Source organism: Anopheles marshallii, chromosome 2 (genome assembly GCF_943734725.1).
Source record: "Anopheles marshallii chromosome 2, idAnoMarsDA_429_01, whole genome shotgun sequence".
NCBI lineage: Eukaryota > Metazoa > Arthropoda > Insecta > Diptera > Culicidae > Anopheles > Anopheles marshallii.
This window is the reverse complement of record NC_071326.1, coordinates 27,680,913-27,703,789: the sequence shown is the minus strand read 5'-3', so window position 1 is coordinate 27,703,789 and position 22,877 is coordinate 27,680,913. Positions and strand designations below refer to the sequence as shown.

At 46.7% G+C, this 22,877-nt stretch overlaps 6 protein-coding genes across 6 annotated transcripts; 3 read left to right on the top strand and 3 right to left on the bottom strand.

Moving 5' to 3' along the window:
• Nucleotides 1–1,971: 1,971 nt before the first annotated feature.
• Nucleotides 1,972–7,170, top strand: LOC128707366 (lysine-specific demethylase 3A). The gene is made up of 8 exons (XM_053802319.1): nucleotides 1,972–1,989; nucleotides 2,046–2,369; nucleotides 2,446–2,790; nucleotides 2,850–3,540; nucleotides 3,615–4,125; nucleotides 4,197–4,411; nucleotides 4,477–4,607; nucleotides 4,666–7,170. Exons 1-8 carry the CDS (start codon nucleotides 1,972–1,974, stop codon nucleotides 7,168–7,170), a joined length of 4,740 nt encoding a protein of 1,579 aa, XP_053658294.1.
• Nucleotides 7,171–7,372: 202 nt separating this feature from the next.
• LOC128717800 (dolichol kinase) lies at nucleotides 7,373–9,047 on the bottom strand. Its single transcript, XM_053811477.1, has 5 exons — nucleotides 9,025–9,047; nucleotides 8,457–8,949; nucleotides 8,011–8,400; nucleotides 7,672–7,948; nucleotides 7,373–7,596 (listed from the first exon to the last, which is right to left on the bottom strand). Exons 1-5 carry the CDS (start codon nucleotides 9,045–9,047, stop codon nucleotides 7,373–7,375), a joined length of 1,407 nt encoding a protein of 468 aa, XP_053667452.1.
• A 663-nt stretch (nucleotides 9,048–9,710) lies between these two features.
• Nucleotides 9,711–12,054, top strand: LOC128708520 (ribosomal RNA processing protein 1 homolog). Its single transcript, XM_053803499.1, has 3 exons — nucleotides 9,711–9,915; nucleotides 9,988–10,214; nucleotides 10,273–12,054. Exons 1-3 carry the CDS (start codon nucleotides 9,711–9,713, stop codon nucleotides 12,052–12,054), a joined length of 2,214 nt encoding a protein of 737 aa, XP_053659474.1.
• Nucleotides 12,055–13,526: 1,472 nt separating this feature from the next.
• On the bottom strand, nucleotides 13,527–15,577 carry LOC128708479 (gamma-aminobutyric acid receptor-associated protein). The gene is made up of 2 exons (XM_053803458.1): nucleotides 15,488–15,577; nucleotides 13,527–13,808 (listed from the first exon to the last, which is right to left on the bottom strand). The coding sequence occupies exons 1-2, from the start codon at nucleotides 15,575–15,577 to the stop codon at nucleotides 13,527–13,529; spliced, it is 372 nt and encodes a 123-aa protein (XP_053659433.1).
• A 756-nt stretch (nucleotides 15,578–16,333) lies between these two features.
• On the top strand, nucleotides 16,334–18,117 carry LOC128709080 (5'-AMP-activated protein kinase catalytic subunit alpha-2-like). The gene is made up of 2 exons (XM_053804064.1): nucleotides 16,334–16,810; nucleotides 16,894–18,117. The coding sequence occupies exons 1-2, from the start codon at nucleotides 16,334–16,336 to the stop codon at nucleotides 18,115–18,117; spliced, it is 1,701 nt and encodes a 566-aa protein (XP_053660039.1).
• A 702-nt stretch (nucleotides 18,118–18,819) lies between these two features.
• On the bottom strand, nucleotides 18,820–22,730 carry LOC128717799 (probable ATP-dependent RNA helicase kurz). The gene is made up of 4 exons (XM_053811476.1): nucleotides 22,656–22,730; nucleotides 19,249–22,589; nucleotides 18,984–19,186; nucleotides 18,820–18,914 (listed from the first exon to the last, which is right to left on the bottom strand). The coding sequence occupies exons 1-4, from the start codon at nucleotides 22,728–22,730 to the stop codon at nucleotides 18,820–18,822; spliced, it is 3,714 nt and encodes a 1,237-aa protein (XP_053667451.1).
• Nucleotides 22,731–22,877: the final 147 nt, after the last annotated feature.

Sequence of the window (22,877 nt, the reverse complement as noted above, 5' to 3'; positions counted from 1 at the left end):
TTTCCTACGTTACGAATCAACTATTTGCACTCAACTTATCTTTTCGTGTTCAGCGAATAGTTGATTGTTTTTCCCTTGCCTACAACGCGGCAGGTTGAATACAGCTGATAATGTTGCGAAAAAAACTGCGTTTGACACCGACCCGCTAGGCCAAAGTGACAGCCAATGACATTCAGGCTCAAGGTGTTTATAATCGTGTTTCTACAGGTAGCCGACGTAATTGTACAGCTCATCTGGAATTTACAGATGGTTGCCATGGCGACAAAGGCTTCGCTGGAATGCGAAAAGGAGATGGAAAATGTGATCTCTTGCCTGTGCTGCTTGTCTTTTATCGTCTTCTCTGTTCCGGCGACTTGCTACAAACTGCTATACTCTAGGTTTGTTAGAAAGTACACTGACCTGTTCCTACGATTTGCTTGAATCGCTGAAACATGGAGCATTCGAAGCAAGTACTCTCTCTGCAATGCACTTAGTTTGCGTTTATTTAAGATAAATAAGGCGCACTACTCAACCTGTTCTAGCGACTTTTACGGCCTTCATCGCCATACTCGTTGGGATACAAATGCATATCCCGATCTTTATTCAATCGCCTGTGATAAACCATGGCATTTGTACTCTGGACCATGGCCTGACGAGTGACAAGAAGTTAGAGATAGATCGGTTGATCTGATATGATGCAAGCTAATCCAATTCAACAAATGCTCCGAGATCTCCAAATTATCATGATGCCGATCTGCAACGCTCTGGAATCATCACTGTATTGCAATATCTCGAATTCTGGCATTACCGTTCGGAATCATCGGACAGAATTTATATTGCGATGCTGCATGTATGCATTGAAAGTCCCTGTTCAGAGATCAATAGAGATCACTTGATCTGATCTGATCTAGATCTTCTAATAGTGACATGATACGATCACAAATTTCAACCAGCCCATCAACCAGCTGTTAAACAGCAGCTGATATTGTTTACCAGCTTTGCCGTTCATATCTTTTTACGTGTTACAGTTGTTTACAGTCGGTTGGCATTTGCTCCGTATTTATACTGTATCTCACTGCATCTCTCACTCAAAATACCTGTCACGACAAACGAAATTAGGACTGTATAGAACTTACGACCCATAACCCAGTCCGTAAAGGTCGTGCACATGGACAGCGGAGGCGTGGAGAGCCCAAATTCAGATGGAGTGATGGCGTTGATGCTTAGGGTAAAAAAAGCCGAGATTATGGATTGGCAAATGACGGCGCTCGCCCGTGAGCGGTTTACAGGACTCCTGCAGCAAGCCAAGACCGTGAAGCGGTTGTAGCGCATAATAAATAATGTGAGTATCTCTCACTCTATCACTTGGATATTGTTTCCAGTGTTTGCATCTTTCGCGTGGCTCAATTTTCCTTCTCTTGTGATAAAGTAGTCCAACAGTGAGGACGCTCTGCGGTCATACATGCTGTGCGTGTGTACATTTGCCCGCTTGCTTTTATTTACCAACAAAACTCTCCTTACCTTGCGCATTGGGTAGCGACATTTTGACAGCACCTCAAGATTCGGACAAATGCTCGTTTGTTGGGGTGTTTGTATGTATCTTGAAAAAGCCACCATATATCATGCCATTGATCTCACGTATTCAAGTATGCGCTACAAAAAATTCTGAATTAAAACTTCTGCGAACTGCTTCTGTGTAAAATGCTGTGCTCGGCAAACGTTTTATTTGTCGATACGTTGCTAGTACAAATGCGCGCCAGCAAGGGCAGCCTGTGAATCATTGCAGTGTTGCATCAATCGATTTCTGGTTGTCATTTATCAGAATGATCTGTGCTTACAAACAAAAGTGCAAAGAATAGTTCCAATGTCGTGCAGTAGCATAATATAACCTTTTATTCTGTTTTAAGACCAAAAGTACCTACCTACCAGTTTTAACATAAATGTGCTTCGCTTCATTCAAAAATCAAACGCAATCCTAGGAAACGTAGTACGATGTCGTCCGAAGACCAGGTAAGTTGTTGAGCATCGTTGGCTGTGTAGCGTTCTTGTTGTAACCATTTCTTTAGCAATACCTACAGAACGATTATCAGCGGCACTGGGAAATGTTCCAGAACCGAGTGACACCAGAAAGTAGCCGGCAGAGTTTCCCGACCGAGCAGCAGGCAAGTAATTTTGTTACATCGATAGCAGCGCGTGTGCCACCACCGCCGCCCCCGACAACAACCTTTTGCAGCAAAACGAATGGCACCGAGCAGAAGAAAACTTTCGAACAGGTGTACAAAGATGTGGTGGAAAAAAAGTTAAGCACCCAGGCTGTGAGAAGTCCATCGCGCCTAAAGGTAGGAGCCGCCGCCATGGTAGAACCGGCTCCATCCACCTCCAGGAAACAGGTAAATTCATTTAAAATATTGGAGTATATGCCTGAAATACAACCAAGCAAATTGTTTTTTTTTTTTTTTTTTGTAGGAAGAGTACATTACAACAGTGTACAATATTACACCACGTGAACTTCCATCGACGTCCCGGAAAGCTACAGCACCCAGCTTGATAAAACTCAACCCGGCAGCTCTCACGGATGCACCAAAACATTCACTTTTGGTTCCTCTTGTATCCACAAGCGCTTCGAAACTTGAAGGAATATCGTACCAAAAGACACACGCCAATGTTTACGCGAAACATTTGCTGGATATTACTAAAAGTAACTTACACAAGATAGAAATGAGCTCATCGGCCACAGCATCGAATAGTACGACTCCACGAATTGTACACGGTCCTGACCAACCAGCAGCGACCAATCGTACACCGGTACATGCGCGCAAAAGTTCTTTTTCTTTCCTCACTTGCTAATTATTCTTTTTTTAAAACTTCAGCCCTCCTTATCTACGGTGAAGACATTATTTACAACGCATAGTGATTTTCAACGGAAACAACAGGAAATCTATCGTCTGCTACAGCTCCATCAAGATCAGCGAAGAACACCGAATCCGACGGTGAAAACATTTGCCCAGAATGGTGAACCGATCTTGGTGTCCAAACATCGTACAAACGTAATGCTTACTATACTAAAGCCGAATGTAACGTCCCCAGCGCCGGCACATGTGTATAGGGCGCCGGATATTACTCCACCACCGGCCCACAGACACCACCAGGCCCAATATAACGGGCAAGAACGGGCAAACGATGGGCGGCAATTGCTGAACATGGTACAAGTTGCTGCAAAATCTTCTACCGAACCGCCACCAGCGCATAGAGCAGTAACGGAGCCATCGAAAACCGCGTTTGCCCCAACGCCAAGCAGCACGGCAAGTATTATTCCCAAACCGCCGGTACACCACGGACAAAGCCAAGATGAAGCACTAAACTTAGACACGAAACACGAAACTGGTACCTGCAACAGTTTTATTGCTGTAAAGGAGTCCACTCCCTCTCACCCGACTGTCTGTAGCAGTGCGCCATTACCAATGCAGCCAACGGCCGTCAAGATTTCACACAAGAAAGAAGGTCGCAACGCGAACGTAGTACCCGATGTCGCTGCAAATATGCCATCGGCTTCAGCTATTTGTGAGTGTTCTCAGTTTATTCAACACCAAATAATATAACTATATGTATAATAATGCATTCTCCATCGTACACAGGGGAACAAATACAGGCGTACAACCTACAAAAATTACTGCAAAGTGTGCAGGCGCGCCAAATGTTGGAACCAAACAAGGTTCCACCCAAACAAACTGAAACAGATCAACAGCATAGCCAGCAGCAGCAGCAGCAACAGCATCTGCAGCAGCAGCAGCATCTGCAGCAGCAGCAGCATCTGCAGGAGCCTACAGTGAAGTCAGAAAAGCTTACTGCACCTAGCATTATCCCAACGCCACCAATGACCTCCACCATGGTGAAGATGGAGTACGAAAAAATGTTTTTTCAAACCATACAAGCGATGAAGCGGAAGAACGCATCGCAGGAACTAGATCCAACCAAGAAGCGTCGTTCCTATCCGAAGAAAAAACTCCCACCGGAAGCGTTCTTGCAGAATGGCCCGTGCTACAAGGTGGCCTCTCGGTTACCGCGCTGCCGCGAGTGTGGACGTTCCGCTTCCGCGCGTTACCGGAATGCCATTTTCTGTCGCTTTATCGCATTCCGGAAGCTGAAGTAAGCAGGGCCGGATCCAACCCAAAATGATTGTTTTGTTACTGAAACAATGTTTCATTTTTGCATTGAAGGTACAACGATCTTGGCCAGCTGGAAGTTTCCGGATTTGCCGATCCATTTCTCGATGCGAAAGATACGGACACCGGACTGTGGAGCTCCAATTTGCAGAAGGTGCCCGCCGACCTATCGGTGGAAAAGTCTAAATTCCTACTCGGCCAAGTGGGGTACAAATTTTGCGAACTTTTTCACCAAGAGAAGGAAGCATACTTTGAGCATATGGCGGATGGTGAGTTCCCGGATGGAAGGCAACAATGCTTAATAGCTCTTTCTGACAACCTTTTTTGCTTTCAGATAAAACAATTGCTTGGAAGCAGGCGGTATATGGCGTGCGAGAAATGTGCGACGTTTGCCAGACGACACTGTTCAATCATCATTGGGTTTGTACCACGTGCGGGTTCGTTGTGTGCATTGACTGTTACAAGGTAAGCACTGCTTGCACCTTTCATACGGGACGCACTAACATCATTCTTTTGTCTGTAGTGTCGCAAAAACGGAATAATTACTGTGGAATCAACAACCAAAGATAAGGACCCGAACGGTTGGTTGCTGTGCAGCGCCACGAAAGAACCGCACGACCAAAAGCTCCTCATGCTGACGCAAATTATTCCCAGCAAGTGTCTGTACAAGCTGGTCCGGCAGATGCACGGTATCTGCGCGTTGCTCGAAATTCCGCTCAACTGCGAGTGTCCGCTAAGCAAGGAGCATCTGTTTAGGAAAATTAAGGACAAGTTTGAATTTATCTATCCGATCACGCCTGATGGTGGGAATGGTGCAGGTTTGGAACCATCGGTCGGAAACGACGTATCGGTTACTATAAAGCATATCGAGCAAATGGGATTATTCGCTGGTAGCCCGGCTAGTAGCGATCCGGTTGAGTATCGGATCGTGTTTGCGCAACAGTTACGCGACGGCAAGGAACAGCAAAAGAACGATGAATGGAATGCAGTGGATAATGAAACAACTAAGGAAAAACAAAGCTACAGCTTTGATGGGTTCGTTAGAGAGATTCATACCGACGGAGATCATTTCGATGAACGAATGTACAAAATTCCTACCGTTTCTCCACCGGTGGTAGAGATGAAACAAGAAATGGAGGATAAGGAAGAGATTATACAAGAGTCAGCAGCAGTAGCAAACGAGGATGTATTGGCCGTCGATAAGCAAGCGGATGAAAATGTGTTGCAGCCCATTGTGCAACACGATGCAGACGTTAGCAAGGATTGCATCAGCTTCGCAACCAACGGATCTGAAAAGGAAGATAAATCGATTCAACCCTCCGATGCTGTCTTGACAAACGGAGATAAAGCAGGTAATGAAGACGAGCCCAAAACATTTGAACCCCTAGACAATGAATCGGTACCGACTGCTGGAAACGGTACCGGTGAGGATACAAAAGTAAAACAACCTGTACGGAAACAGAAACTAAAAGAGACGCTATCATCGGTTCCAGTTCCATACAGTGAAGAAGAACGATACACACCGTCTCCTACGGTAGATCAACAAACGTTTGCCATGATCATCAAGCAGATGGTAAAATCGGACAAAAGTATCTTCGAACGTTTGCATCCGCACATGGTAAGCAGACCGGACCAGCTGAACGATTTCGCCGAATGTATGAGCATCGAGCGTGAACGTGTGCAACAGTTTGTGCGGGATTTCTTGGAGGAATTTATTTACCTCCGTGGGCAGCACAGCAATGACGATCTGACGAATGAACGGTTAATTGTGGATTATAATCGTAGCATGAAGGATGGGCTACAGTACCGGAATAAGGCCGAACGTAAAATGAACCTAATCTGCTCGAAACCCCTGTACACGGACGTTGCCCACGAGTGGCTCTGCAATGGGAAGCTGTTACGGTTGCTTAATCCGCTGGATGTGCACAACTATCGCATTTTCCACGAGCAGTGGGAACGTGGCCAGCCGGTCATGGTGTCGGCGGTATCGAGCAAGATGGATATGGACCTGTGGATGCCGGCATCGTTTGGACGCGATTTTGGCGAAGACGTGAACGATCTGATCAACTGCTTCAACGGTAAGATTGTACGCGGACACCAGATGAAGGTGTTTTGGGATGGGTTCGAGGAGATTGGCGAGCGGTTGGTGGACGAGCGCGAACGACCGATGATGCTGAAGCTGAAAGATTGGCCACCGGGCGATGATTTCGCTGAAATGATGCCGACCAGGTTTTACGATCTCATGAAATCGCTCCCGCTGGCCGAGTATACGCGTCGCGAAGGTCGGCTTAATCTAACGAGCCGGTTGAGCAGCTTTTTCGTGCGACCCGATCTCGGCCCCAAGATGTATAGTGCGTACGGGTCGGCGTTACATCCCACCAAGGGTACCACCAATCTGCATCTAGACATTTCCGACGCGGTCAACGTGATGGTGTACGTGGGCATCCCGAAGGACGCACCGAGACGTGGGTACAACGAGAAGATCGTGGAACTGGTCGATTCGGAGGATTGTGATTACTTGACGAGGCAGCGTATAAGGGAGCGGAAAGAGTTGCCGGGTGCGCTGTGGCACATCTATCATGCGCAGGACGCGGACAAGATTCGGGCATTGCTGAACAAAATAGAGCTGGAGCGGGGTGGTACGATCAAACCGAACCACGATCCGATACACGACCAGAAGTGGTACCTCGATCGGAACATGCGCAAACGATTGCAGCAGGAGTATCAGGTGGAAGGATACGCGATCGTGCAGTGCTCCGGCGATGCCATATTTATACCGGCCGGGGCACCGCACCAGGTACGCAATCTACACAACTGCATCAAGGTGGCGGAAGATTTCGTGTCGCCCGAAAACATTTCCCACTGCTTGAAGCTGACGAACGAGTTCCGCCATCTGAGCCGGACGCACTCGAACCACGAAGATAAGCTGCAGATTAAGAACATCATTTACCACACGGTAAAGGATGCGGTATCGTGCATAACAAATCCACTAATTATGATGACCTGCCCCGAACGTACGGAAGGATAAAAGCACACAGGAAGTCAGCAATTACGGATGTGTCCTGGTTAGGGGGACGGTGTGTAGATGAAACATTTTCAATACTTACAGCTTATGGAATACAAATAGAAATTATTACAAGATCGAGATCTGTGTGTGTTTTTGTGTGGTAGTACTTTTATGTTTGTAACGAATGTTGTGAAAGAATAGTTTACTTGCGGTTAGTGCAAGCTCAGGAGGAACAAACGAGTATCAGGTAGGTGATCAGCGGAAGCACCAAGTTGTCGATCTGATCCGTTCTCGATTCGACGAGGGCGTTCACTATTACTGCCACGCCGGCATAGGCGGCCCTGCTCACCGATAAATGTATCACACCGATGTGATACAGAACACCGATGGTCGATGCTTGCAGCAGCACTGACGCAACCGTTCCTTCGACAGATTTATTCGTAGAAGCTGATTGGATAAAAAAGAAACATTTTTAACTAGGTTTTTTTAGCTTTGGTAAGGTAGATAATAAAAATCATATACCATGCCACTTATGTCGCCCAAAATGGTATCCGGCCACACTTGCCGCTGTGTCACCAATGCCAATTGAAAGCACACCGGCCGAAAGGGTGAGCATCTGTAGGCCGCCCGAGTTGGTTAAATCACACGGTACTGGGTGCAACCAGAGTGGCAGAGAGCATCCGACCAGCAGGTATAATGGCGTGAGGGCAACCGCACCCGCATCTTTTTCGTCGACGAACAAATTAACCGCAACGTTAAGAACTTTCGCTACCGGGGCAAGCTGTATCAGGCGAGCCATCTGCAAAGGAAACCAATGTAAAAGGGACACGAAACAACGGGAAACAAGCGGTCTGGGATTACCTCTAGGACAATCAACACGGCAAGCATAAGACCGCTAGCTAGGTACAGCAACCGGCACTGATACCACAGTCCCGGACCGTACACGAGAACGATTAGAAAGTGGAACACCTTCCTGGTAGCTGTTGTCGTGCGACGCCCGTAGTTAAATTGCCACATAATGAACGAAACGGTTAGCACCAGTAGCGCCAAATACATTCCGGTGGTCATCATCGTCTGTATATCATTTACGAAGAACAGTACTAAATGTGTAACTGCGGGCAGTTTACCGATGGGACATAAGGCCACCAGACTGCATGTAATGCCTAGTGCGATCCAGAATGGAACTGTTTTGCGAAGCCAGGTAAAGGCGTACGTTGCGCACACGAGCAGCAGTATTCCCAGCAAACCGATCTAAAACAAGCGAATCGGTGTTAGTAGAGGTTTAAAATCATGCTGCTGTAACTCACCTGAAGTATAGCATAGATCAGCTGCAGTTCTGTATACGCTGCACCCGAGCGTAATACAACTGGCGGCAACTGCAGGAATGTGCAGTAAGCAAAAACGATCAATCCTTGCGCTACTATGAACGCTTCTCCATAGCTGAAGCTCTTTGGTATCGTTTTAAGCAAAGTAAAATAAAGCTTATCATACAGAACAATTGGCAGCAATCCACTAACACTGGCGAATACAACATTTTCTTTCAGGCACACTGTAAACAGACCCCAATTGAAGGCAGCAACGAGAAGCGTAAGCAGAATAGCTTGTCCACGGTTCCAGCGGGATTCCAGGCTACCGCGGATGACTAGTGACTGCAACAACAGTCCAAAGGTTACGAGTACCGTGCGCTTGTAATCTCGTGGCAAGTGTTGTTGATGATCCTGCTGATAAGGGCGCCAAAGAGTTGCTGCATAGCAGGCAGGCAACAAGCAGCAGAGCCACCATCCAGGACTAGCACCGGGTCTGTGCACGATAAAGGAAAAGACGATATACCATGCAAAAGGGATAGTTTTTGGGGAAAAGAAATTCCGTGCTTACCGCGTTTTGTAGAAGTTATTCATTTTTTTCTTCGAAGAACATGAGCCCGCTGCACGAAAAGCACTCGGTACATGGTTCAAGACATAATGAAAACACTTGCAACTACCGGCTGCATCGTTTCCAAGTAACAATTTCACCAGGGTAGCGAACAGTGGTAGGTGTAGTATGTTAAACCCAAGGTGAATACATACATTTCTCATTGTGATACATTTTTACCTTCTTGACGATTTTTACTGAAATACATGATAACAATTGTAACATTATCGCGTTATAACATGAATCTTCAACGATGGTTTTGATTTACAACTGTAATTATAAACAACGAGGCACGTTATTTTACGTCACATTTACGCGTTGGGAATTGGTTGAATCTTTGTACGAGAAATGTCATCTCGTTATCATCTCCCGTGACCGAACGTGGAAGACCACAGTGAAAAGTGAAGCATGGAAAAGTTTGGTGTTGAGAAAAGCGCATGAAATCCACATTTTAAAAAGTACTCAAACTGTTAATTGATTCCCACGAGCTCCCTTAGCACGTGTTGCGCTAGAAGCTTGGGTTTGCCTTGGTCCCACGGGCGTAACGCAAAAGTTCTACGTGCCGTAAAGTTGTTGGATGCACGCACGTGCTCACGCGTCAACAACAGCTCTTTCTCGTGTACGCACGGCATACCGGATCGAAGGAAAGCATGGTAGTCAAGGAGGACGGCATCGTCACAGACAGGACCACATCAAAGCACAAGATGAACGATACTAGTTCTGCCGATAAATCGACCATCATAGCGCAGGAAATTAAGTTTGCTCGTGCCTTGGCCGGAAACAATCCTACATTGCGCCGGAGGGTGTTGAAAAATCTGAAGACATGGCTTTCCACGCGCAGCCAAAGCACGTTCGGTAAGGATAATTTCAGAGTGGCATAATCGTGTGCGTGTGTGTGGTATATTCTGACACCCTGTCTGTTTTCAGTGTTCAGCGATGTGGACTTTTTACGCCTTTGGAAAGGTTTGTTCTACTGCATGTGGATGTCGGACAAACCGCTGGTGCAGGAAGAGCTGGCCGAATCGCTCGGTTCGCTTGTTCGCTGCTTTGACCACGATGTTCCGGTAGCGATGCAATTCTTCAAGGCATTTTTCACTACGATGGGCAACGAATGGTTTGGTATCGATCGTTGGCGGATGGATAAATTCATGATGGTATGTTGAGGAAACCGTGTCCGTCTCCCGATACTCATTCTACCTTCTCCGATTGTAGCTCGTCCGTCGGTTAACGCGTCAAGCATTGTTTACACTGCACGAAAATGGCTGGCAAAAGGAACACGTCGAGTTGTTTAAAGAAACCATCGACACGACCGTACTGAACCGCGATGTGGTCTCGTACGGTTTGATGCACCATTTTAACGACCTGTTCTTGAACGAGCTGGCCAAAGTGACGGATGGAAATATATCGAAGGAGACGGTAAAACAAATAATGGAAGTGTTCGTAAAAGCGTTACTAAGAACGGACGATGGAACGGTTAGTGGTTCGATCAGGAAAAACATCTTCCACGCATTAATGCAGCAGTCCGATCTGGGTCAGGATTTTGAGGAAAAGTTTGAGATATGGAAAAGCAGAAACTTCGTCGGGGGCAACATCGACCATGTAGAGTTTGTGACCGAGGAAGACGAAGATGGTGAGGAGGAAGAGGAAGAGAACGGAGAGGGTCAGGAAAATGAACAGCGAGAAGAAGCGACCGAAACACAACCAGAAGAAGAAGAAGAGGTTGAAGAACTGGAGGAAACGAACGACGATGGTGGCGAGGGTACGGAAAAGGTGTTTGATCCTAGGGCCGGTCGCGTAAACGTCGACATACCTCAGATTGAGTTTGACCCGCAGGACTTTATCGAAATGTTCGAAACGTACCGCTACAAATCGTTCGTCAATTCCAATGGCAAGAAGCGAGCCATTCAGCTGGTTAAACAGTTTACCAAGTTTGCCGCCGGTGTGTACCCGATCGGTGTGAAGCGCATGCCAAGCATCAACCCGAAAGATTTCGCCGTAAACATCGACGAAAAGGTGGAAGAATTGGAAACTTTCCGCTCAGAGCTACTTGGTGACCAGCGGAAAAGTGTGACGAACTTTAAAAAGGAGCGAAGGATGAAGATAAAATCAGAGCGTCGACAAAAGGAGGCTTTGATACAGGCAAAACGTGCAAAAAAAGGTGAAAATAATGAGACAGTTGATGGCAATGTTGCCAATGAATCGAACGCAGATACCGATCTACCCAACGCCACGGAAAAAACAACTGGACGTACCAAAAGGAAACGAATTCGGGAGCGTAAAATGGCTCCAACCACCCTACGGAAACAAGCGAAAGTTGACCTGTTGGAGCGCAAGAAGGCAGAAAAGCTGAAACTGCTGAAGGAACGTTTGAAAAAGAAAACTAAATCGGCACAGTTCGCTGATTCGGACGATGTCCCCCAACTGGTACCCATTGTGAAAGAAACCGCATCGTCGCCGGTTACCGTGAAAGAGAAGAAAGCGAAACCGGTTCCTGCATCAGCAGGTAACGAAGATAAAACATCTAAAAAGAGCAAAGAAAAAGCTGCTACGGTTAACAAAAAGCTCCCGGATAGTAATAAACCTACCCCGAACAACAGCACGCCACCGTTCCAGACGAAGGACGAATGGTCGGAACCGTTGAAAGAAGGTGAGGAAGAATATTTCATTCCTTCGCGAAAGACGAAACTGTCCGCGAAGGTGGAAAAAACAGCGACGCCCGTAACAAACAAAACAAACCTCAAAAGGACATCAGGGGGGGCAAATGGGGTAGGTGCGGTGGACAATGATGAACCGATAACGCCGGCCAGAAAGCGGGTTAAGATTGCGCTGAGCAAAAATGTCGCCCAGGATCTGGTGGAACACATCAAGCAGGTGAAAAGCTCGCCCCAGCTGCCGTTCGATTCCAGCAAAAAGCCCTCCAAAAGTCTACTGAAGCCTAACCTGATACCCAGCCCCATCAATCCGTTCTACAAGAAAAAGATTGGTTTGCAGTAACGTCGTTCATGGTTTGGTTGACTCCTCTTGTTTTGACACCCCTGAAACTATCAACGGGTAGCAAAACCTTGCACCATCTTGATGCCACATAGAGACGCAGCACAGTGGGGCATTCTGCAGTGATGAACCGTGCAAATGAACCGATGTAATAATAATCCTGTCCGAATAAAGTCCGAACGGTGAAATTGTTTCGTTTGAATGTTTTAATTTGTTTCTCAAAGATGTTCTTCTTGGTTCGCACACAGTTAAGCGTATCCTGTTGACATGTCACTAATTCGTTCCCGGGAAACTCGGTTGTGGGCTGCCCTCCTCCACTCCCGTACCCTTCCGATTTGACCATAGTCAGAATGTCTGCTCCCCCGAACAGCTGGCGGTTGATTATCATCTTCAACATGACTTACTCACTAATACTTCAGAAATATTCCCGAGCATCTGCCACTCGTGAATGGTGAGAGTGTTTGCGCTCTAGGGAAGCTTCATCTGTATCATCCAAAGCACATGGTAATATAAGAATACCGGACGTATCAGAGTGCAATATTTGAGGAAATTTCGTGTCTTTGTGGAGTCTTGGGGCACGTTTCCGGATAACAATACGTCTACAGATTTCGTTGCTTAAGTTATTGTCCGAAGCTTCGACCGCACAAAGGTAACAAAACTCTTCTGCTACCTCTAGATCGTCGACCAGATGTTCTGCGATCTGGAAGGGGTTGGTCCATTCGGAGCAGGATCTTGCCGGTGGAATTTAGGACTGGCTCAGAAGTTGACACTGTCCAGTCTGTCATCTTTTGGATGCATTGATCATATTGCACCCAGTTTCGATTCTTTCTGCAATTTCTCTTTCTCCAGATCCTTACAATCAGCCAGGCAAACCTAGCCGGGTTCACAGTGAAAAAATAACCTAGACGCGTTGTGGATGGATCAGTTTTTGTAAGAGCTTTTTTTTTGTTTTATTTTTTTCAATTAAACCTACTTATACACTTTTTTTTCCTTATTTTTGCATTAAATAAAATACGTAATTGAATACGGTCTAGTTCATATAACTATACCCCATTACAAATGAACCACAGAACAAAGAAGAAACGAATGCGATGTTATAGGGAGAGAAAAGGAGGGTTTAGAAGGAAATATTCAGTTGTTTACCTATAATTCGAAATAAACATCAGGAGGGAAAAGGGATGTAGAGTAATGGTCAGTCTCGTGCGAATACTTCTTCTGTCCGGTATGGAAAGAATTCGCTCGATCTTGAACATCATGCGTGGGGATATTTGGAGACAGAACAGGATCGGTTATAACAAACGTACAACGCCGAGCTTAATACAAGAGAGAATGGCTTTTTCACATATTTTTTGTTGCATTTTTATCACCACAAGTATTTCAGTATGTGTGTATGTTTGTTTTCATCTTCCTTTGAATGAATAAACTTGTTGTATCGTTATAACACACCGTAAACATATGTATGCTGCTGCTGCTGCTTAGTTGCTGTCGTTGTTGGTACTGCCGTACACGTTTTCGTCCGAGTAAGCAATGTAGAGGAAGTAGTCCTCCTCGTGATGCTCATGATACAGCGATCCCATAGTGGCCGACGTCGGCGGAATGACGTTGTTTACAAAGAAGAATAGTGCATCTTCCGGGCGCAAATGGATTCGTTTGCGGATCAGGAAGTAAAATTGGCCTACGGTCAGATCGGATGGGACTAGATACTTCTTCTTATCCAGATCATCGATGCGAGCCTTCGGTGCCTTCTCCACGATGACCTTTACCGGGGGGAAAGGGGGATAAATACAATAGAAGAGACGAATTTAATTAAAAAAATGTTTGCTTGATGTACGCAGCTAGAACCCCACTATCAAGCTTGATCGTCAGGTGATTCGTGCTTTATCGTTGGGCCATCTGGCCCATAAGGCAAGAAACGCTTATCAATCATACCATGCAACACTGTGCGAACTGTGACCTGATTTCCTACCTCTTTTGTAGCACTTTTGTTTACTTTTAACACTGAACTGCTAGCTGATATTTTTGAAAAAACAATCTCTCGGCAGTATTTCCAATATGTGTTATACAATTACATGCCATACCTAGGGTGGCACAGTTTTTGTGCCGAATGTTTTAATTGGCACAAAACAGTCCTAAAATGTAGGCTGAATTCGTGCTTAAAAAAAGGAAATCTTAACGGAATGGCTACTCTGGGTGACGTCCTTTTTGACGGATCAATTTTTGATTATTAAAATAAGATAACGTAACACAACCACCCAACATTAAATTAACTTGAATTGCATTATTTGCAATTTATCTGGAATTTTGTGAAAATCCTCAAGAACAAATGCCAAAACGTAATAACTTCCTGTAGTTGAATGTGGTCAAGTGTTTTTTTTTTACAAGCCAAACACAGCTGATCCAAGCAACCCGAAGGGAGGGGGCATTGGTGGGTGTATGTTATTTTCTTTCACTTTGTTATTGCCAGCACAATGTCGGTGTATTGGTGTTTGATGATGTTCAATGGCATGACCATGCGCACAAAGCGAGAAAAAGTTGCTCACATACGCACACCAGCCTACTCGGCCCTAAGTATGTAGTGGTGGGTCGTCCATGACAATAAACCTGGTTCTGGTGGTGTGTTTCTTGTCCAATTGTTTTCGATCTGAACTCTGTTCGATTTGCGATTAGCACGGATGATTCATTCTGCGTGCCTGTTCCTTGTCCGATAAGCGCAAAAGAAAGGCTTATTTCCCAGTTAAAAATATGTCACCATCTCCACCTTCTTCGCTTCTTTGTGCACGATGCTTTTGAAAGTACGCGAGACGCGGTAGCAAATTTCTATGGTCAAAACAGCAACCAATGTGCAACTTCCACCACCCGCTCGTTCGCATTGCGTGTATGTGTGTGCGAATTTGTTGGTGTAGCAAAAAAAACGCTACTGCGAAGTAGATACGTACGCGATCAGATCGTGTCATGGTTGGCTTGTGTGGCGAACGAAAAAAGAAACAACAAAGCAACCATTGCTACTCCTGACCGAGCGTTTCCATGACGCAATAACCTTGGAACATGAGGAAAAATCAAACCTACATCATCTACAGATCTCAAAAATGTCTACATCCATTCGAGGAATACTCTTCCGCGTAGAGCCTCATTTAGACAGAACCTTCTGGTTGTCCTAATTTCCTCCTCCAGACTGTGAAAATGTTCACCACACAAAAATATTGCATCTTGCTGCACCACAAATTCTGACTCATTCCTAATTTACGACGGTCATTCTGCCTCCATGTTGCCATATTTTCCATTACAAAAGCAGGTGGGGGGTGTAGTAGAGTAGCTTATTGGCTGCTTTTCAACACTTGTGATACCAAACAAACAACCTCGATTCCTCTGGCTAGAGCAGAATTAAAAAAAAAAGCACACACAAGAAAACCCATTCCACACGCACGCGAATACTTACGGGCACACGGTCCGGATATTTGCGACGGATTTTATCGCCTTCAGCCTTTCGCTTCTCGAACGGATGCTCTTCCTTATACTGGAACTTCATTTTTGCAATTAAAATGCGTAGAATGGTGTCTTGTCTAATGGATTTGCTGGTGGTTTTGTACGGAAATTCGTGCACACACTTCTGTTCTTCACAATTGGTCTCTAAACAATGATGGCCGTCGTTCGAAATACGACTCGAGAGAAATAAACTGCGAGAGAAAAACTGTGCACATTGTTCGCGTACCATAGCTCACAGTAGGACAAATGTTGTTTGACATTTCCAATTCAAATTTCGCATTTTATTTGTGTATGTGACGAAAATTCCTATTGTGTGTGCCTTTTAATTTCCGTACAACAATTCTAAACATTATAATAATAACTAACATTGATTACAAAAAGTGCCAAAATAAAAAAAACTGCCTGTTGGATTTTTAGAGTACGCACACCCACTGTGAGACTGAAGGCACTCGAAGAACGTGAAATACTGTCATCTGTGGAGTGAAATATTTGTTTTGGTTTTACAGATCCGTAATTTCTTTACTAAAACCACAAGCCCCATCGAATTACTCTCTCAATATGTAGAGCAAAATCTGCTTCCAATTGTCGCATAAATTGAGGTGTGGTGTTGAGGTAACTAGAATAATTACTACTTCGAAACAGATCAAGAACGCCCGAGATTGCGTTGCACTTGAGGGGCTAGGAAAAAAAACAGCGTAGAAAAAGTTGAAGGACACTTTTTGTGCTACGAGACGACTTGTCTGTTACGGCCGAGGCGCAGAAAAGTGTGTACCCGTGTAGATCACTGCTGGTGGACGGGATGGCCGATAAAGGTTCACAGCCGGGCACGACGGTTCAGCCGTTGGTGAAGATTGGACACTACAGCCTGGGTGCCACCCTGGGCACGGGATCGTTCGGTAAGGTCAAAATCGGCGAGCACCAGGTGACGAAGCATAAGGTGGCGGTCAAGATTCTGAATCGGCAAAAAATCAAAAGCCTCGATGTGGTGGGCAAGATCCGGCGGGAGATACAGAACCTGAAGCTGTTCCGCCATCCGCACATCATCAAACTGTACCAGGTCATCTCGACGCCGACCGATATTTTCATGATCATGGAGTACGTTAGCGGTGGTGAGCTGTTCGATTACATCGTCAAGAACGGCAAGCTGCAGGAGTCGGAAGCGAGGCGATTCTTCCAGCAGATCATATCCGGCGTCGATTACTGCCACCGGCACATGATTGTGCATCGGGATTTGAAACCGGAAAACTTGCTGCTCGATCACAATCGTCACGTGAAGGTTAGCGCAGCGCAAACCTCCTCAAATTGTGTGAAGACCGTGCCGAACTAATATTTCCTAAACTTGTACCTGTTACGTTTCAGATTGCGGATTTCGGTTTGTCCAACATGATGCTGGATGGGGAGTTTTTGCGCACGTCTTGCGGTTCACCGAACTATGCCGCGCCGGAGGTCATATCCGGAAAGTTGTATGCAGGGCCCGAGGTCGACATATGGTCGTGTGGTGTCATACTGTACGCATTGCTCTGTGGCACCCTACCGTTCGACGACGAACACGTTCCGACGCTGTTCCGCAAGATCAAATCGGGCGTGTTTCCCATTCCAGAGTATCTGAACAAGCAGGTGGTCAGCTTGCTGTGCCAAATGCTGCAGGTCGATCCGCTGAAACGGGCCACGGTGGAGGAGATAAAGAAGCACGAATGGTTCCAGAAGGAGCTACCGGCCTACCTGTTTCCGTCGCCCGTCGAACAGGACAGCAGTGTCGTGGACACGAACGCCATTCGCGAGGTGTGCGATAAGTTTGGCGTGAAGGAGCACGAGGTGCACAATGCGCTGCTGAGCGGTGATCCGCACGATCAGCTTGCGATCGCGTACCATCTCATCATCGATAACAAGCGAATCGCGGATGAGGCGGCCAAGGCGGAGCTGAAAGAGTTCTACGTTGCTGGAAGCCCTCCGCCACCGGGAGCGGACAGTAAGTTCGGTATCCCGCAAGGACCAGCATCCCTTGGCGGATCGGCCCAAGGAACACCGAACGAACCGTTCAAATCGCCATCGATTCACCCGGAACGTATTGCACCGCTTCGCGAGCGCCCGGTAACGACGGCCGCTCAGAACGTACCGTCACCCGCACTAAGCAACATGTCCCCTTCGGCGGTAATGCCAATCGACAAGCACCGCGGTACACCGGTCAAGCGTGCCAAATGGCATCTTGGCATTCGATCACAGTCGAAACCGAACGACATCATGCTGGAGGTGTACCGTGCCATGAAGGCGCTCGATTTCGAGTGGAAAATCATCAACCCGTACCATGTGCGCGTACGCAAATACAATGCGCGCAATGACAAGCACGTGAAGATGTCGCTCCAGCTGTATCAGGTCGATCCGAAGAACTATCTGCTCGATTTCAAGTCGCTCACGAACGACGAGGTGGAGCAGGGCGATGATGTGATCATGGAAAGTTTGACGCCACCGCCACCGGTCGGTTTCGGAGGGATGGGCATCCCGAACCTGCAGCAGCCGAGCGGTCACCATACGATGGAATTCTTCGAGATGTGCGGTGCCTTGATAGCGCAGCTGGCACGCTAATCGGCTGGGGCCGACACGGTTAATGCACCCCATATTTTATTAGATTATTTAACGCTGTAGATGAAAGCCAAATAACAAAACTGACCGGAGGAAACTGTGTATGTTGCCGTAGGAAAAGATGATAATATATAGAGAAAAACACGCCTTAAAGTACGTGCTCGTTAGTTTTGCGGTATTATTACGTTGGACGCTACATTTCGAAAATGTTGATTCTTTCATACACTTTACAATAAAGGCTAGGCTTGAGTTTTTGCTTTTACAAAGCAAGATCTTACCAAAAAAAAAACCCCTGGTGTCGCACATACCGAAATGGTGTGCATTATCCATCATTGGAACACGATTAACATTCCTGGATCTTTGTAATTTTAAGAATTACACACCGTATCAACGATGACGCTAACACCAATCCTACTATTAAACCGAGTTCTAGGAAATGATGATACCAATTTTAGACCATATCGTCCTTAGCTTAATATAAATGAAGTAACATCTTATTCCAATTCCAATTGGTTCCAATCAACAAATTCTTTTCAGGCCGTCCACGATGTCCATTGATTCAAGGCAGTTTCGGATGGTCTGGCACCAGATCAAAATTACAAAACTATTGTACCGCTTTTCAAGGGGCAAGGGGAGCTATCTACCGAAAGGAATAGACACTTTATCTCTCCACGTATGGTTCCAATATATTTATACGCTCTTTTTCTACCAAAGCTGGTTCTTCTCCGACGGTGGCCATAATTTTCCAACATCTTCGTGACATGATACTGGCAGAAAGTCACAATATTCATTGAGGAAAACTGAAACAAAGAACAACCCCTCTTTTGTAACGATTTCATTCGATCTTCCCCTGGGTCCCAGTTACTTACACTTTGGATCCGATTTCCACAACTCGTGGAAACGCTGCGCGTTAAATAATTCATTAGCCACCATCAACTTCAGCGCTGCATCGATTCGTGGGACAGCCGACGAATATTGCTTCAGCACCGATTCCGGGGACGAAAGTAACGATTTCCGAAATTGTTTCAAGTGTTTGAAGATAACACCGGCTAGAATGAATTTTAGAAGATATCTGCAAAGGAACACATTAGCTGTTTATACCCGTTTTATAACGTCCTCTTTAAGTATGCTTACTTGCAGCGTAGCATATTTCTGGGCATCTCCACCAGCGCGTTCGGTAACTCCCAGCTCGTTTTGCCGATCGTCGCCCTTACGTGACATTCGATCGTATCGCTTTGCGCATTGTACGATGGCGCGATCGGTTCCTCCATCACATCGATAACGTTGCACACGTTAGGCACAAACTTGGGCAACCAGTCCGGTTCGATGGCCGTAATGCCCCGCAGAAACATCTTCGTTTTGTTGCCCTCCTCCCCGGTCGCTTCCCCCGTCGGTACTATCGCTTCGTACGCTTCCTGGTAGCAAACCCAGTCCGGATGATCCCGTCGCAGAACGGAACTCGCATGTAGAAACACGGGCTCATCGATCATGGGTAGGTTGTATGCGTATTTTAGCCTGCGTGCATCGGCCTTTAGTTTAATCTCACTATCCGGCAGCTTGCGTGCGATCTGATCCGCCATACCAATGAGAAGCAATTGTCTTAATAGTCGTATTTGCGTTGCCGTCGGTGGTGGCATATCCGGATCGACCATCAGATTCATATCGAGCAGGTTGGCGTTCACCTCGTTCGTGAGCTGTATCCGCAACTTACGTATTTCTCGAATTGCTTTCAGACGTATTCCATTCTCCTCGCAGAACTCCTCCAGCATGCCCTTGCTGTTTGCGTGTTCTGCCGCACCGACCGCTTTCAGTAGAATCATCGGATCACCTAGCAGTAATGATTCACCCGTGCCCGCCCACACTTTCCGCTTCTGCCGCCAACGTTTGCCACTTTCCGTGTTATCATCCGCCTCAGCTAGGGACACCTCTTCCAGCACTTCCTGGACGGACAGCGCCGCAACGAGGCAGATCGCGTACGGAAGCAGCGTATGCTGATGACTTAGGGCTAGAATTTTCCCAAACCTTGGAGCGACCGGAAATGCTGCCATCGTACGACCCAGCTCGGTCACGCGTGTAAGCGTTTGATTCTTCTGCACCTTGCGGCTGCCTTCCGGTGCACGGACTATTATTTCCTCCAGTGCACCGAGCTGCAGCAAACGCCTTTCGGCGGACTGCAACTGTACCGGGTCGGGTGGCGATGGGAATGGGAAGTTCGTCACCTTATCGATTCCCATACATTTCATCTGCAGCACTAATCCATCGACTGGCTTTTGCTGCACCTCGGGTGGGGCGAAATCTACAAACTCGTAGTTGTAGACGGCACTAGAGTAGAGCCGGTAGCAGTGACCGGGAGCAACACGACCTGCACGACCGGCCCGCTGGTTTGCCGAGGCTTTACTCGTGTACGTTACAACGAACGCGGTCACACCGGTCGTTTTGTCGTACAGTTTCGTCTTTTGCCGACCCGTATCAACCACATACTTAATATCCGGAATGGTAAGTGACGTTTCGGCTACGTTCGTCGCAACCACGCAGAGTCGCGCACCTTCCGGTGTGGCTTGGAAAATTCGTTGCTGCTTTTCGGGCGAAAGCATCGAGTAGAGAGGAAGTACCCACAGTGGTTGGCTTTTCCGTAAGGCGGAAACACCCGTGGTAAGATTTTCCGTATCGAGCTCATCATCCGTATCATCTTCCACCTCACTATCGGTATCGTTACCTTCCGCAAGATCACCCTCCGTATCATCGACGTGAGGAAGATCGTAAGCATCCAGATTAATCTGTGGCAGCACCGGAACCGAAACAGTACCACGCTTCCTTTTCTTGCCCGACTTCGATTTCTCATCTTTGTGAGCCTTCTTTCCGCGATAAACGTTATCAAACTCGTCATCTTCATCTCGCGCTTCTTCCTCATCGTCCTTTTCATCGGTCTTCTGCACCTTGACTATCTCCGCTTTGTCGCCTTGGAACGGAAACATCTTGCGCAATTTGCGCACCATCGTGTTAACCTCCTTCTGACCGGTCAGAAACACCAGTATACCTCCGTCCGGGAGTTTGGTGTGTATTTTTACCGTCTTCAAAAAAGCTTCCCGCAGATAATCATCCGGAGTGGTTTTGTTAAAATGTACCGTTACCGGGAACTGACGCGAATCGATACTAATTACGGGCGGTGTGTCCAGGAAGAGCTTTTTGTTTTCCGTGAAATCTTGCACCCGCAGCGTAGCTGACATGATGATGACGCGTAGCGGATTGTTGCCACGTTTCTCGCGCAACCGAACAATGCGCGACAACAATCCCATTAGGATGTCCGTGTAAACACTACGTTCATGTGCTTCGTCCAGAATGATGCAGGAGTACTTGCTGAGCAAGAAATCGACCTCGATCTCCTTCAGCAGCACACCGTCCGTCATGAACTTGATTTTTGTGTGTTCCGTCACATTACCTTCGTAACGGATCAGGTAGGAAACGACATCGGTCGATAAGTTCATTTCCATCGCTACACGCTTCGACATGGATACGGCGGCTACACGGCGTGGTTCGGTAATTCCGATCAGACCCCGTTCGCCATATCCGGCTTCGTATAGGAACTGTGGGATTTGAGTCGTTTTACCGCTTCCAGTTTCACCGGCCAGAATCGTTATTTTGTTTTCACTGATCGTTTCCATTATCACCTGTTCCTCACCGAGAATGGGTAGCTTTAATCGATCCGCTTGTATTTTTGGATGCCGATCCACGTGAATGTAGGTGGCCGGTTTGCGGTCCACAATGGTGGGGGTTTCTACTTTCGTATCGGTTGGTGTTTCATCCGGTGAACTTTTCGTTGCTTCTTCGCTCTCCAATGGTACAGGCGGTACTGTCGGATTTTCCGATTGCTCGTTTTCATTACTGTCACCTACCTCAACGGCCGAATTTGGATCCTGTTTTTCCTTGATCATGTCTTCCTCCTTCGCTTCCTCGGATCCGTCGGATTCATCTTCACTCGACGATGATGACGCGTCGTTTAACCCAACAATGTTTGGATTATATTCATCTTCATCACCTTCACCCGATGCTGATTCTTGCTGGCGCAATAGTGCCAAACGTTTCCTTCGACTACCGACCAAACTTTTTATTTTGGCCACTCCCGGTGCATTCGCGTGTGTGGCAGGTTTTTGTACCAAAGTAACACCATACTTCTGTTCCTTAAAATGTTGCTTAAGACCCTTTGTTTGCACATCGCTTAGCTTCCGAAAGCCGCTCAACTCTTCCTTCGTTGCCTGAACCGCGACCAGTGACGCAATCAGCGACGTTCGATTCTCTTTCTTCTTTTTCTGATCGACGATCTTTTCCAACCGTTTGCGCTGCTTTTTCGACAGGATTTTTGTGACCACCGTACGATCTTTTTTGATTTTGGTCGCTCGCTTTTTCGAGGGTAACACCAACGCATTCGAATCATCCTGCACACTGTATTCGCTGCCGGCTGCAAAGTCTAGTTTGATCTGTAAATGTTACGATACGGTGAGGATTATGTTTCACCAAATAATCTTTTCCAATCAGCGCATTACCTTTTTCGTTTCCGAATTATCAATGATGGTCTCCACCTTTTGGCGACCTTTTTCATTAAACCTTCGTTTACCCATTTTAAACACTTTTCTGCCTGAAACACAGCCGGCCCGAATTGTTGTGCTCGTACACCGATGTTTACATTTCTGGACAGCACGTGCTTGTGACAGTTGTTGCTCCAATGTTTTGACAGCAACTCACGCAAATGCACAATGGGTAGTCCA